This window comes from Halyomorpha halys, unplaced genomic scaffold (genome assembly GCF_000696795.3).
Source record: "Halyomorpha halys isolate HHAL.00 unplaced genomic scaffold, Hhal_1.1 Scaffold1353.1, whole genome shotgun sequence".
In the NCBI taxonomy this organism is placed as follows: domain Eukaryota; kingdom Metazoa; phylum Arthropoda; class Insecta; order Hemiptera; family Pentatomidae; genus Halyomorpha; species Halyomorpha halys.
The window spans coordinates 1022-16509 of record NW_027115991.1 but is presented as its reverse complement, the minus strand read 5'-3'; the positions used below and the strand labels follow the sequence as shown (position 1 = coordinate 16509).

General features: G+C 32.8%; 1 protein-coding gene across 1 annotated transcript; it reads right to left on the bottom strand.

The window, feature by feature from the left end:
* Nucleotides 1-5602: 5602 nt before the first annotated feature.
* LOC136797150 (uncharacterized) lies at nucleotides 5603-13820 on the bottom strand (the record flags this gene model as incomplete). The annotated part of the gene is given in 4 exon segments (XM_067052927.1): nucleotides 5603-6325; nucleotides 6527-6601; nucleotides 12132-12197; nucleotides 13728-13820. Coding segments are annotated over 4 exon segments (414 nt in total), but the record flags the coding sequence as incomplete, so codon positions are not given.
* Nucleotides 13821-15488: the final 1668 nt, after the last annotated feature.

Sequence of the window (15488 nt, the reverse complement as noted above, 5' to 3'; positions counted from 1 at the left end):
TATATACAAACAGAAGAATAAACAAAATTAACATAATCAAACTATGTGTATGAAAAATAAAATAACATAATGATAAAATAATATAGTCTCTAGTCACATTTACACTCTAATATACAATATTTACACAATCGACCTGAGGATCCCTGAGCCCACTCTACATTGCCAGAACTCTAATTGTCCATTTTTATTTTAATAAGTCTCTTGGCCACTGCTGTTTCAACCTTCTAGGGGGTGGAACTAGATAAGGTTTGAACCTAAGGATTAGGATGGTTGAAAAGGTTTATATGGAATTTTGAGAATTTGGTTGGTATGAGGTCAAGGACAAATCTGTTTCTTGACACATTTTTTGATAATTGTTGCTATGTTTGAGATTAATGAGATCAGTTTATAATTTCCAAGATCTGTTTTATTACTTTGTAGGAAAATTAGAGTAATTACAGAAGTTTTTAATAATTTTTGATATTTCTCAGTACTGAATATTACTTTTGATGCTAGGTTTTCACCATAAACCATTATGTTTTTTTTCTTCAATTTTTCAATTTACTTTTCTTGTAAAATATTTACCACACAAAAACATCCATAACTTATTTAAAACAAATTAAATTTTCTAAATTAGAATCTAGAGCTTTGCTCATTATTTACAGTTTATTAAAAAACAGAATTTTTGTTCTCACGATAAATCACCATTTTGTAAATGTATTTTATCAAATATTATGGAAATTGCTATTTCTAAGAAAAATATCATTACACTTTAACTGAGTCAAACCGCATTTAAGAAGCTTCATCTTGATTTTAGTTTTTAAATATCGATCCAAACCTAAACAGCATACCCAAAAATCAGAATTACCCCACGTTTTGTGTTTTGAAAGGGCTTCATTCCCTGGAATATAAATAACTCTATCCAACCTGATAGATATAATATACCTTGAATTTGGATCAGCCCTTGGTGGAACCTGTCTACCTGAGCGAACTTGGACGGACCCATTTGTTACAACACTGCATTCAGAAGGACATAAGATTCGGAACATGGAATATTAAAACATTGACTGGAAAGGAGGTGTAATTGGTGAAGGAGATGAAGTCTTATAGGATAGATCTACTAGGTATTAGCGAAATGAGGAAAAAAGGTCATGAAGAGGTTTATTCAGATAAACAACATGTTCGCATCTATTCTGGTGTTACTGCAGGAATGAGGATGAGGTGTTCGATTTATTATGAGGGACAGCATCTTTGCAAAAAGTAGAAAATTGGGATCCAGTATCTTTTAGAATAATTACGGCAAACCTGGAATTATATATAGGAAAAGTGGCCATTATTCAGGTGTATGCGCCCACCGAAGAAGCTATTGCTTTGGATAAAGAACAGTTTTATGCTAAGTTAGAAAGGGAAGTTATTAAAAGCCAGGACGAGAACAGTTAAGTAATCATCATGGGTGATTTTAATGGTAGGACTGGGAGTGACTACGTCAAAGTACATGGAGCTATGGAAAAACATGATGGTGAGCGCACTAAGGATAGAAATGGGCAAAGACTGATAAATTTATGTGTTGAATTTATTCTTTCCACACAGACAAATTAATACAATAACTTTTTCCACTGAAGAAAGGAAAGTAAATAGTATAATCGATTACTACATCTATATTCGAAGGATAAGAAAGTTATTTACTGATATTAAAGTGATTAGGGGTGCAGAAATTGACTCAGATCACCTCCTGTTAGTCAGAGATACTCAAATTTTCCCCATAGGAAGAAGCAACCAGAAAATCAATGCTATCAAGCTCAGAAAAAGAGCGGAATACTCAAACCTATGGGATTCAAAACTCCAGGAAACCAGCATGGATGGAGGTGTAGAAAAAATATGTTCAGTAAGAAAGAAAGTCATACTAGAGGTTGCTACTTCTACTTATGGGATTATAAATATTTCACCTACACGTAAAAATTCGAGGTGGTGGAATGATAGGGTGAAGGAATCAGTGGCGAGAAAGAAGGCAGCATGGAAGGAGTACCATAGTCACAAGACTCCATCCAATTGGGAACTGTATGGAAGAAGGAAAAACGAATCCAAGCTAGTAGTGAGAGTGGAAAAAAGAAAGAGCTGGGAGGAATTTAGTCAAAATCTGCAGAGTAACTATCATGAAAACACCAAAGTTTTCTGGGAAAAAATTAAGGCAATGAAAGGAAAGACAAGCAAACCAATACGAAATGTAAAGGACGAGGGAGGCAGATTGATTACCGGGGACCTGGGTACTTTAGAAAGATGAAGACGCTACTATAGGGAGGTTTTTTCTGGAAATGCTGAGGAGAGAATGATTAGAGAACATATATGGGGAGAATATGATGAGGTGATATAGGAGAAAGAGGTGGAAGCAGCAATGGAGAGATTAAGACTCGAGAAAGGAGCAGGAAGAGATGGTATCTTTCCTGAATTCATCAAATATGGTGGTACATAATTATTAAAAGCATTGTAGTACCTTTTTTAGAGGTTACTTACTGAAAAAGCTCTCCCTAAGGAATGGGAATACAATATAAATGTCCCGATTCACAAAAAGGGCAATGATAATTAATATGAGAACTATAGATCTATCTGTCTATCTCAGGTTGTGTACAAGCTCTATACTTCAATATTAGAAAAGAAGCTGAGAGAGCTAGTGGAGCTCAACACCAGACCCAGAATCACATATTTTCTCTCAAAACAATCATTGATAAATCATGGGAACGAGGAAAGAGAGGCCAAACTAGGAGGGATCGCATGCAGAATGAGAGGACAAGAGAGGATGTTGGAACTGCCTTTATAAAGGATGCCATTGAAAACAGACAACTCAGATGGTTTGGACATCATCTGTCAGATGAGTGAAGACAGGGATCCAAGAAAATATTTTGAGGAAACGCAGGAAAACGCCTAAGACGGAGACCCAAAATACAATGGAAGGACTACATCTCCAAAGTGGTAGAGAAAAGAGGGGAAACAGTGGGATGCCATGAGGGTGCTGGCTCGGGATCAAGAGGCTTAGTTTGCCTGGACAGAGGCACCTCCACGCTGAAAGTCATTAAGGAGGGACAGAAAGAAGAAGAAGAATTTGGATCAGAACTGAAACAATGATAAAAAAAACTAATGTATTATATAGACAATTTATTATATTGAGTAAATGAAATTTAATGCACTAAAAACCTTGATGAATAATGTAAGTAATTGGAATTAAAAAACATTAATTAGTATGTAGGGTTGACTCTAAATAACTGCAATCTGGTCTTGAATCCAAAATTTCCTAATATATTTTGATCTGCATAAGCTTTTAATAATAAAGAAGCAGTGGACTACTGATACACAGCTATGAATAGTTAGAGAAATTGCTAATATTGAAAATTATTAAACATTTTATGATTCAACTAACAACAGAAGAGAAGTACTCTTACTTACCACATTTATTAAGATAGATTCAAATCTTCTTTGAAGAGTAGTGTTGCTCAGAAGTGTGTCTCAGAAAAAAAAAATTATTTCTCCTATTGAATTCTTATCGATTGAAAATTGCATCACTATCTTGTTGAAAAACATTTAATTAATTGAACAATTCTTTTTAACTCATATTAATAACTGAAATAATTTTAAACTGAATGAGATAGAAATTGTTGATTTTGTTTTTGCCATTTTCTTAACTAACACTTTTCGAAGGGGTTATAGGGGAAATTTATTCTTTCTAGAGCTCATTTCTATTTCACAGATTCAAAAACATGCTTTGAATTTTACGATTAAGTATTGAATTTTATAATTTACAGTTTGAAAGCAAACTGCAAACTCAATCACCTCATTTTGTATGTAAACATAACAAGTACATGCATGTCGAGAGCTAAGGGACTTCAAATTATTGAGGGTGAGAGACCTGACTTCAAATTATAAAATACTGAAAAGCAAGATGCCGTTGCTACTATTTCAAATTATCAAGAGGACCAAATAAAATTGATTTATTTATTAAGTGTTTTTCAAGTTTTTGGAAAAAAATTATAAATCATTTGAAGTTAGTGCACTATGAATTAAGTAAATAATATTTTTCAGTGAAATTTCAGTGAAAATTTATTTGTATGAGAACAGAGTGACTTACACCACATTTGCTCTTAACAGCTCAAATAAATAAATATTACACATAAATGAAATTGATTAAAAACTAAAAGCAGAAGTAAAAATTCATGATAAAAAATATGTGCTCTACATGGGTGACTGACATCTTGTCCTCAGCTGGTGTAATAGTTCTACATAAACAGCTATATTCTGGCTGCACTTCACTTATCTATTATTATGTATCAACATCTCACTTTCACTTATACAAAGTGTATGAAGTATACCTTCAACCGCATTGTAAGACACACTTCACTTTTGGTTGGCTGGTTGGGTTGGAGTGGACTGTATAATTGAAAATGAACATGATTAAATTAAAAATAAAATTCTATTGTTTTATGTTACAAATGGTGTAGTGGGTGGCCGAAAGAAAACATTATGATTAGATTGTTAGTAGAATTTTGTATGACTAGGCTATGGAAATTGTAGATGCTAACATTGAGGTGGTTGATGATGATGTGGATGTTAACTATTGCTATGTGGACTTACTTCTTTCTTCCCCCCGCATCTCCAAGCCTCTCCTCTCTCTGCTGCTGGGAACCACTCATTCATGTAGATATTAATGATCAGTGAACAAAAATAAAGGATGGACGCTTCTCTGGCTGAGACAAGATTTCTATCTCACACTCATCTGGGTTGCTTCTCTTGGCACCAAGAGCGCTGGAGGAGGCAAGCTTTTGATGCTGGCCACATGGGCGCTACTGGTCCAACACATGGCAGTAATAATATGCATGGCAGTCTTTCCGATTCAACCTTTCGGTTGCCGTAGGTTAACCGGAACACAAAGACTGACCTGAATTGAACATAGATTAACTTTTAACTTTATCGCAAACTGTACAAGCTTCACAGATCCATTATTCAAAAGACACTTAAGTTAAGAGCTTCAAGGATCCATAGCTACTTTTTGACTGATGTACTTCCTTTTAATAATCCAGAGTATTTGTACAATTTTTTAATCAAGTCATTCTCTGAGTACTTAATTGAACACAATAGTTAGCAAATTAAATATTTTTCACAGGTCATACAGATTTATTAATTTTCAATATATTGATCTCCATATAATGGTTTTTAATTGCTTAAGAGTTGTAATAATACAAATTTTACTCTCAGCTGTGACTAGAGAGATTAATCAGCTGTGACTGGACAGATTTATCAGTTTATTTTTTAATAGTTACATACACCATGACTATTTGTATTAGGCACATTATATCATATAATACATGAAATAATCTTTAAAGGAATTAAATATATAATGCAATATAAAATCATACTGGTTGAAATGGTCCAAATATGGTTCCATTTTACTACTATATTCTTTCTCATACCTAATTTGATGTAGAATTAATAAAAACAAGAAAGAGAATCAAAATTTAATAAATGAAAATAAAAAATACAATTAAAATAGAAATTAAAAGGCAAGAAAATACAAAATAAAGAAAGTGATGTACAGTTGTTAATAACCAAGAACAATTGAATAATTAATAAACGACAAAAGATGACTAGTGATAAAATTAATCTGCTTTTCTGCAATCATCCTGTATATTCTGTGTCTTTCAACCTAACAAGATTATTACTGCAACAATATGATGAATTATAGCTGCGTACATTAGCAAGGTTGATCTAGGATCTGATCCATTTATTGGAAGACAAAGGATGACTAGTGATAAAATTAAAACGACAAAAGATGACTAGTGATAAAATTAATCTGCTTTTCTGCAATCATCCTGTATATTCTGTGTCTTTCAACCTAACAAGATTATTACTGCAACAATCTGATGAATTATAGCTGAGTACATTAGCAAGGTTGATCTAGGATCTGATCCATTTATTGGAATATTGTAAAAAATATTATTAGAGTGGTAGGCAATTTTTCAACAAGCATGTATCAATCCATTGTAATAGAACTAACTTTACTAGATACATTTCCAAGTAATTAGAGTGCTAAATTTAATTAAATAAATAGGAAAAAGATATTCTCCTCTGTCGAAGCATAAATACTGACTAATAATAACTTCCTATTTTTCATATGATATTCTTAAAACTTCCTCGGTTTTTTCTTTTTTGGTTTTTGGTTGTCTTCATCTGATGATGATGTTGAATCAGAACTAGTATAGGTATAAGTGGGTAAGAAGAATCTTTTCCTATAGGGCAGGTGTATTTGGCAATGGTGGTGTGAGGTACTAGGCCCATACAGCTGGTCCCGGCAAGCCCTTCTCTGAAAATTTCATAAAAACAACTATATTATTCACTTAAAGTGATTGCATTTGATATTAACTATTTATCTATGTAATGTATAAGATTTGTTGTAAAAAATCATTTAAACTTTAATTTAGTAAACAATTATACTCATTAATCATCAGTTTTTCTTGTCACATTATTTTTTGAGTTTGAGAAAGTAGAAATAAAGTAAATTTACTTTTCTTTTTCTCCTTCTTTTTGTTGGCTTCAGCAATCTCATCAAACTCTGTGGTATAAGCTTTTGGATCCATGTCTGAAATAACAAAATTTCATATGAAAAATGGATACTACTGAGAAAGGATCCCACACGTGTCTATTAGACTTTTTATAAAACTTTTTGGAATGAATCTAGGCCTCAAAATATTGCACTCCTGCCAATATTAGAGCCAATGCTCCCCAGTAGGCCTGGGAAAAATTTAGCAGTTGATGTGTCCATAACATATTTTATTTTATATCTTTTGTTCTGATTAAGATAGAAAAATGAGTTTTGTCCCAAAATGTCCCGATTTCAAATGTCTTTGACTGCCGTCAAAATAGCCCTGATGAAGCCCTGCAACATGGGGCGAAACGTTGGCTCAATAAAATAGTATAATTATCTACTATTTGAGTTTTTTTTTTACCAAAAACCCGGGACCTTTTTTTTTTTTACCCGGACCATATTCCATTCATCGTTAAAAAGATACATTTGAAAAATTGAACTTTAACAGATTTTTATATAAAATTTATTTTCAGGCCAAGATTCTATATTGTAAAATCTATTTGAATGTTTTTAATATTCATCAATAAAAAATCAATTAATATAAGTTTATATATATCCAGAAATGTATTTTTAATAATCCCAGAAAATATCCAACTAAATTTTATAGATCTTATATTACAGTGTAGATTTGAGTGAAATATCTGGCTTCTGCACTGTAAAAGTGAAACAGAAAAAAATTGTACATAATTTTAGAAGAATCTAAAAGGTGGTAGAATAGACTTGGCTGAATTTTTAGAAAAAATCATTTTATTTTTGATTTTCATTTGGAATAAACTATTTTTTGGAATGGAGAATCCAGGTTTTTGCTTGGTTTTGGCAAAAAGTAACAACTTTCACCGAAAATAGGTATATGAAGGCTTTCTGATATTGGTAGTATAGCTTTATGATATTGGTAGCTTAATGCTTAAATATTTAGACAGCTAATTTTTTTTTTTTTTTTTTTTAATGCTTTTAATTGGAACATTTTGGTACTAAAGCCATTTTTCTAACTCAACCAGAACAAGAGATATGAAATGAAATGTGTTTTCCACATCCAACTTCACGATTTTTTACTGGGACTCTTGAGAGCATTGACCCCTGATATTGACAAGAATCAATGTTTTGAGGTCTAGATTCACTAGAAAAAATTCATCAGAATTTTAGAGACACAGTCAAGATCCTCCCCTTTCCCAGTTAAAAATGAAGTATTATTTTTAAATTAAATTTTTAGCCTTTTTTTAATAATGATTAGCAATTTAATTCTAAAACTTAATATACAACCTAATGTACTGTATGCCAGCATTCATTTTGTTTTTAACTGCAGGATTACCTGATGATAACATTTCATGAGCATTGGTGTATTAGCTATGATATTTTATAAATTATTATAAATAAAAATATAAGATCTTGATTATGAAAAAATGATATAACTAAAGCAATAACATTTGGAAACTGGAAATATAAATCCCAGAAATTGAAACGTTTTGAATTACATAATCTTTATCAGATATAAGTGTGTTCTTGAATAAACACAATTTCTACTGCACTACCAATTTTTTTTCCCCCCTAATGACAATTTATCTGATTCTCTGTAACTCCCTAGTTCATTAATATAATAAAAATTAAATTTATTGAAAAATTTCAATACATAACTGAATAGTAAATAGTATGACTAAAGGTATACTAAAAAACATATAAAAAGTATTGCAATGATACAGATATCAGAAAATATTAAAGAAGGGTGAATAGGAGTTATCCTAGTTAAAGAATTGTCCTAGAAAAAAATATTTTAAAAATTCAAGTTAGGAATAGTCACAAATGAGTGCTGGAATATAATTTTTTCATGCATAGCTGATATTTGTGTTTTTCTATCAAAATGGTCTAATTATCTATTACTTCCCAGTCTAAAGTAGTGATCAGTTGTTGGGTACAGTTACAAGTTTTCCAATAATGAGAAAAGGATTTAATTCCAAACAAAGCTCAGTCTTCAATTTATATTATGGTGATATATTAGCTTGTGTTAAAAAGTTCATATGAATCAAAATCATAAGTTTGTTAAGAATTCATACAGATCACTTGAATAAATAAGTTTAATAAAATAGTAAAAAGAGAAATTTAACCTCATCACAAAGACTAAAGCCCTACTGCAGTACATTCTGTTATAATTTCTATATTTATCTATTCTATTATTGACATTACTACTATTTTTTCTCTTCTTTTTTTTCCCCATAAGAAGTAAATTATTTATTTTATTAAATCTATAATTGTTTATGTTACTGAATTTTCTTTTTCTCTCTTCTTAAGAATTATTATTTTTATCTATTTATTTTATTTTATTTTTTATCTATACATATTTTTTTTATGATTCAAAATTACTCAATATTTATAGCGTTGTAAATAGTTAGGGATGTCTTTTGCATATAGTCAATTGTTAATGTAACAAAAAAAAAATGTAACTGTTATATTAACTATGTAAGGCTCACCAGGCCAATCTGGTATTAATTAAAAATATAATATAAAAATTGTTTATATTTGTGATATTTACAATGTGTTTGGTGTTGTAGAACTAGGTTTTATTATTTTGTTTGTAAAATAAAACGGTAGATGGCGGCACTGCTCTAGCATGGGATAGCTATGCGTCCCTTGGGGCTAGAACAGTCTATCGTGGCGTCTATTAGAAAGAAAACACTTTCATTGTCTTCATTTATTAAGCCCTCTCTAAATTCCACCACAATTCGGTAGCAGAGCGTGGTTTGGTGCGTAAAAGGGTTAAGTGACGCTAGGAATGTACGTATAATAACGGATACACAAGCTTTGTGGTTTTATTTAGGACTAACCGCCGAAATCAAAACACAAAGGACATTGAGGCCACAGGGTTCAACATTGAAAAGGTCGCTGCAGAAAATTACGGGATCTGCTCGATGAAAATTGAAGCGTATTTCAAAGCAAAAGACCTATACGAAGAAATTATTGAAAGAGATCCGCTGTCTGAAGAAAACCCATCTTGGAAAAAACAGAATAAACAGGTACTCTCTATTATTATTTTAACGGTCAGTGACAATATATTGCTGTTAATTAAAGGTGAAAAAAGTGTGAAAAGGGTTCGGGAAAAATTAAGAGAAAGGTTTGAGGGCGTTCCCAAAGAAAAAGTGATAAATTTGATGTTTGACCTTAACAAAATCAGGAAAAACAGTGGTGAAACATTGGATGATTATCTGATGAGGTTTCAATATTTAGTTCAGGAGATAGCTCAACTTGGTAAATCCCTAACAGACAGAGAATTAGTAAGATGTATCATTAAAGGCTGTACGACTTTTCTCATCAAGGAAATTATAGAAAATAGGTTTTATTATTTTGTTTGTAAAATAAAATGCTAGATGGCAGCACCGCTCTAGCGTCGGATAGCTACACGTCCTTTGGGGCTAGAGCAGTTTGTCATGGCGTTTATAAGAAAGAAAACCTTATCTAAATTCCACAACATTTTGTCTGGAAAGATGATGATTAGAAAACTGCCTGAAGAAGCAGTAAAATATTTTTAAAATTTCAGGATTATTCAATTTAGTATCTAAATTCAACTGAAATGGATCTGTTGCAGGTTTGTTCATCTCTTGAGTGAGAGTGGCAAGCAGAAGTGAACAGTTGTGGTTTGTATAATGTACTTTTTTTAATGTAAAATTATTACTGCTCTCATAATAACACAGCTGTCAAATTCTGCTTAATATGTTCACACAAGAGTAGTTTGTTCAACACAGAGGAACCAATATATATAAAAAAAAAAATCGTATCTGGCCAAATTGATAGAATTCAACAGCTATATACATCATATATCAGATAGTAAATTAAATACAAGAGAGAAAGAAATACTTTACTCATTCATGCTGCCCAAATACATCGGGTTGCTACATTACACAGCATACTGATCAATCCGTGACTGGACAGATATAAGTTACATATTTTTACATGATATAATATAATAGATAGATAACATTTTTTTTTTCTTCCACAGTTTTCTTTTACAATTAATACCAGTCTACAAACTAACTACAAGTTTTTCGATTCATTCCTTTTTTTTTTTCTTTCCCTTCTATTTCACAACCCCTATTTCATTTGATCAACAAATTCCCCTATATAACAAATATTAAAATATTTAAAATAATAAAAAATAATAATAACTAAAACAACAAATAGGATATGCGATGCATGCATGCCATCCCACTTCTGGATAAACTCCCATACTCATTAATTTCCATGCATGTTGGTGGTGTATGATTCCCAGGGAGTCAAGTATTATATTTTCTGTCAACCTAGCCACGTCCTGGACATCGACCCCGAGCTCCTCCATGAAGCTCCTAGTTGTGCTGGGAATCGTTCCACGGGCTCCGAACCAGAGGCCTCTTACGTTGAAGTCTCGTTCTCCGAACCCCTCACGGAACACCTCCTTGAGGAAAGGGATACATTTATCGTAGATTTCCTTCTTTTCCCTATCTACCTTATTTGCCTGGTCAAGGTCGTTATTTTCATATCTCACGGTGGGATCCAGAATGATTGCTGACTTCCCCTTCTTAGGGAAAGCAACAATATCCACATATCTTGTGGATCCATCCGTATCTACGCAGTAGACCTTGTCAAAACAGGCAAAATCTCTTTCTTTTAGGAGCTTCGTTAACTCGTATTTCACTCTATGATGTCAGCGTGTTATAAAGAGGGAGTTGTTGGGGCATTTCCCCAGCACATGTGCTGGTGTTTCTGGCAACAGAGGGACCCAACTTCTCTATCCTGTGCGCTGACACCTGGGACTCCACGTAGGGGTGCCATATATAAGTTTTTAACTTAATTATAATGTAATATACAATTTTGCCCTCGGGAATTTTCATGAACGCTTCTAATGAATAATGCTGAAGTAGGACACTCGATAAATTTGGTAGTCATTAGAACATTTATGGTGGATTTGAATTAGAAAGATTGTTCAATATGTAATGTTATATTGAGCCTTACGTTTTTCTTAAATATCTTTTTCCATATACTCTGTGCTATTCTGATTTATAAACATCTTGTTAATATAAATTTTATTAGTATTTTTTTTTTTGAGACATAAATATTCTTACGGTACAAACTCTTTAAAAACAAAAGCATTGTTTCTGTATAACAGTTGTCTAGATCTATGAAACATAATTCACCCTAAAGGAAATCTTGAATAGTTGTTGGCACATATCTTTTAGATTTTCTTTCCTACTAAACAGGATTTCTGTCATTTATATTTTTTACTTAAATATAAAACAACTTTTGTTATTAACTGAACTTTTAGTTGGTATTTACTGGTCCAAAATAATCAGATATATAAATTCAATTGAATGATTCTTGCTTTAGAAAAACTGAGTACGTGATCAAATTATCCGCTCTTTAAACAATTTAAAAAATATATGAAAACGTAATCAGAGAGACTTTGTCAGTGGTTAAATATAAGAAACAAAAATAAAACATTCATCTTAGTACATTGAGATGTTTAAATTCAAGAGACAATTCTACATAAAAAATATATACTCACTTTGGTGGGTTCTGGATCTTCATCTTCAGAATCGGTCCTGCAGATCAGGGCCTTGTGATCAACTGCCTAACAGAATAAAATTTTGGTAAAGCATAACAATGACTGTTAATAAATTAAATTAGAATATGGTAGATGACAATAGCAAATACAAGTCGTTTAGAAAATATGGTAGGAAGAAACACACCAGAGTGCTGAAATACTGATTTGATTTGTCTAATGATGGTGGTTTGAATAAGGTAATAATGGAGGGATAGCACTCCTGGGAGGTTATAGTAGGTGATCAGTGATCATCTGTTCTGATTTAATATCTAAAATTCAATGTTTCCCTTCTTAGATTTATTTTAATTTCCTTTATCACACAGGGTAATAAAAATGAGTTGTTCTTGTTGTAACTTCTAAGTGCTCTTAAGTGTGCAGTTATAGTCCCAATCTATCTATGACACAATCTTTGTACCTTACCATGTCATCTCATATGGTGCATTCTCGTACAGCCTTCAGTTTTCAAATGCAGTCAAAGTACATACATCTGGGTCTGTTACGAGAACATCTACCTGGCCTTTTAAGTGATGTCAATTTTACCAGACATGTATAAAACATGTTCTTCATAGGTCTAACATGGTCCTACAGGTAAACAACCAATTCTAACCAGAGTGGAAGGGATCAAGTTTTCATTCCGTGGAGTCACCAAAAAATAAAATTCAACCTCCAAGCCACAATCGTACCAGCTCCACTACAGATTAGAGAATGTTAAAATGATGACCCAACTCCCTCTGTTACGAACGACCTCTATCTTTTCTGTAACTATTAGAGTATCTAACACAGTGCTGCATTACTTGCTTTTGAATCAATTATACTTTATACAGCGCATTGGTCCAGTGATGGGAGGCTCCATATTGCCAGATTATCTAGGTTGCCAGATTATACTACGATTCAGAGTCTGTAAATATGTTGCCTTCACAACGGCTGAGGAAAACAGTCTCATACAGTTCAGGAGCCTTTATATTGATCTCTAGCACTCCCTGGTATTATCCAGTCAGGAACTCATCTGACATCGGTTCCGACCAAGGTAACTGTCTTCGGTTCTATTCCATACGAGTATTTGTGCTTGTGCTGCCTCGAACCAGGGATAATTATCCACCTACCAGGCTTGATCCGCCATATTCTGTCATAAGATGGACTACATTGCATAGCATGTGGTTCTTCAAGGTCCGCAGATGGTTCTGGATCTATAGAATCTTTAAGAACACTTCATTTGGTTTGTTAGGTCTATCTCCTTTGATATTTCCCCGGTGTCAAAGATAAGTTGAAACTCGCATTTAAAAATAAGGTAAAAAATGAAATCTGTATTTATAATATCTGTTTTTGGCCCACTTAGGGCTGAGGGGTACCTGTACCTTGGGCCTTACCTACAATAACTGTGCTCAATCCTATGGCCTACAAATGTCTGAGTTCTATGTCAGCTGATTCTATAGATTCAATAATTTCACTAAGATGGCATAATGGGTTGAATGGGTTTTCAAAACAATGCCTTTCATTTTTAAGAATATGGGAAATATGACTATTAGCTTGAAGAAACTGTTTCCTAAATTGACTTACAGGTTTAGTTGCAACAGAGTCTGTTGGTGTCTTGACTCTGGAACGTTCTTCTGGAGTATTAGGTTGGACATTATCAATGTTTCTGGGCATCTCCTTTGAACAGAAAAACAAATTCTTTAAATATACAAACATAAATATAGGATTATATTATAACAATAAATTATTTTTAAAAATTAGCTTATATCCATGAAAAAGTACAATTAACAGGCCTACTCAACAGACCAGTCAACATAACATTCTACAGACTAAACTTGCCTCAGCATATTTCTATTTGGCATAGGACTAGATATCCAACAGAAATACTTATTACTCTAAATTGATAAATGAACTAAAAGCAGAAATTAAAAAATTCAGAATTTCATTTAATTTACTTAACAAAAATCTTACAACTATTGGCAAATCATTATGCATATATATACATATAAAAAGTTAAGTATTGGCGAAAGTAAAATGTCAAAAAAGAGAAGAAGTAATAAGATCTACCAGGCTTGAACTGCTATAAAATACTAACTTTATCGTGTTCGCTACATCTCTTAAACCTTCAATCAGCTGACTCAGACCATAACTGCCCCCCCCCCAAGTGTTTACGAACAATCCTCATAAAATAATACTATATAATATAATAACATAGAAAACAAGAACAATAAAGAAAAAATATTTACAATAAAAACAAATCCTATATACATATCATTGAAAAACTCACAAGTTCCCTTAATAAACGCTAAATACATAATTTAAACCTAATAATAGAACAAGTTAGAATGAAAAAGAAATTATTTACAAAAAACAAAAACATAGCATGAAAGAGACAATATTTACAAAAATCAATAACAATCTTAAAACAAAACAATAAATAGAATAAGGAACTAAATTTTCTGTAATACAATCTAGTTAGATAACATTTCAGTTTTTATATTGTCATTGCCGGAAGTTTTAATTCTTTAATATGGACAGTTCTCCTCTTTTTGGGTTCTCTGATACTTTCTATTGTAACAATATTGTGTTCCCTTATAATTATCACCCTGAATGGACCCTCGTATCGCTGTATCTCTTTACACCTGTTAGATCCCAACTTCCTATTTACGATTGTCCCGATTTTGATTTCTCCCATCTTATCTGTGACCTTTAAATTCTCCCGAGTTACCCTCCTGGATTTTTCCTTTTCCATTCTTCCCCAGGCCTTTCCCCATAACTTTCTTCGAGCAACATGGTTGTTGTGTATTTTTTCTCGGTTTGCTGCCATACCCTTAAAGTCCCGCTGGTGTCCTCGAAGCCCAAAGAGGACCTCAAATGGTGAAAACCCTGTAAATATAGAATGATTGTATGCCAAGTTAGGGTTAGGATTTGCAGGAAAAAAGTAGAAGAGTGGCGCAACATAACTTGAATGTTCGAGAGCTATAGTTTATCGTAAATAATTTGATTTTTTTTTTATTGTTCAGTATAAGTTTATGAGGGGGGGGCAGCGGTAGTAGCGTGGAATCCCGGTTCCACCCGGCCTTTTTTCAAGCATAAAATAATGCAAAGTTCACTTACAACCTCCCCCCAGGCATTTATGAGGCCCGTTAGCCATTAGGTGGCACTCATAAAAAAAACAAAACAAGCGTGAGAGTGACGAACCCACCCTACGAAAAAATACGTCGAGACACGCCCGATTTATTAGGAAATACATCGCGTGAGGACTTGGACCTCCACGGTCTATTGCCCATTTAGTAATAATAATAAGTTTATGAGGATTGTTCGTTATCCGGTGGGAAGGAGTTT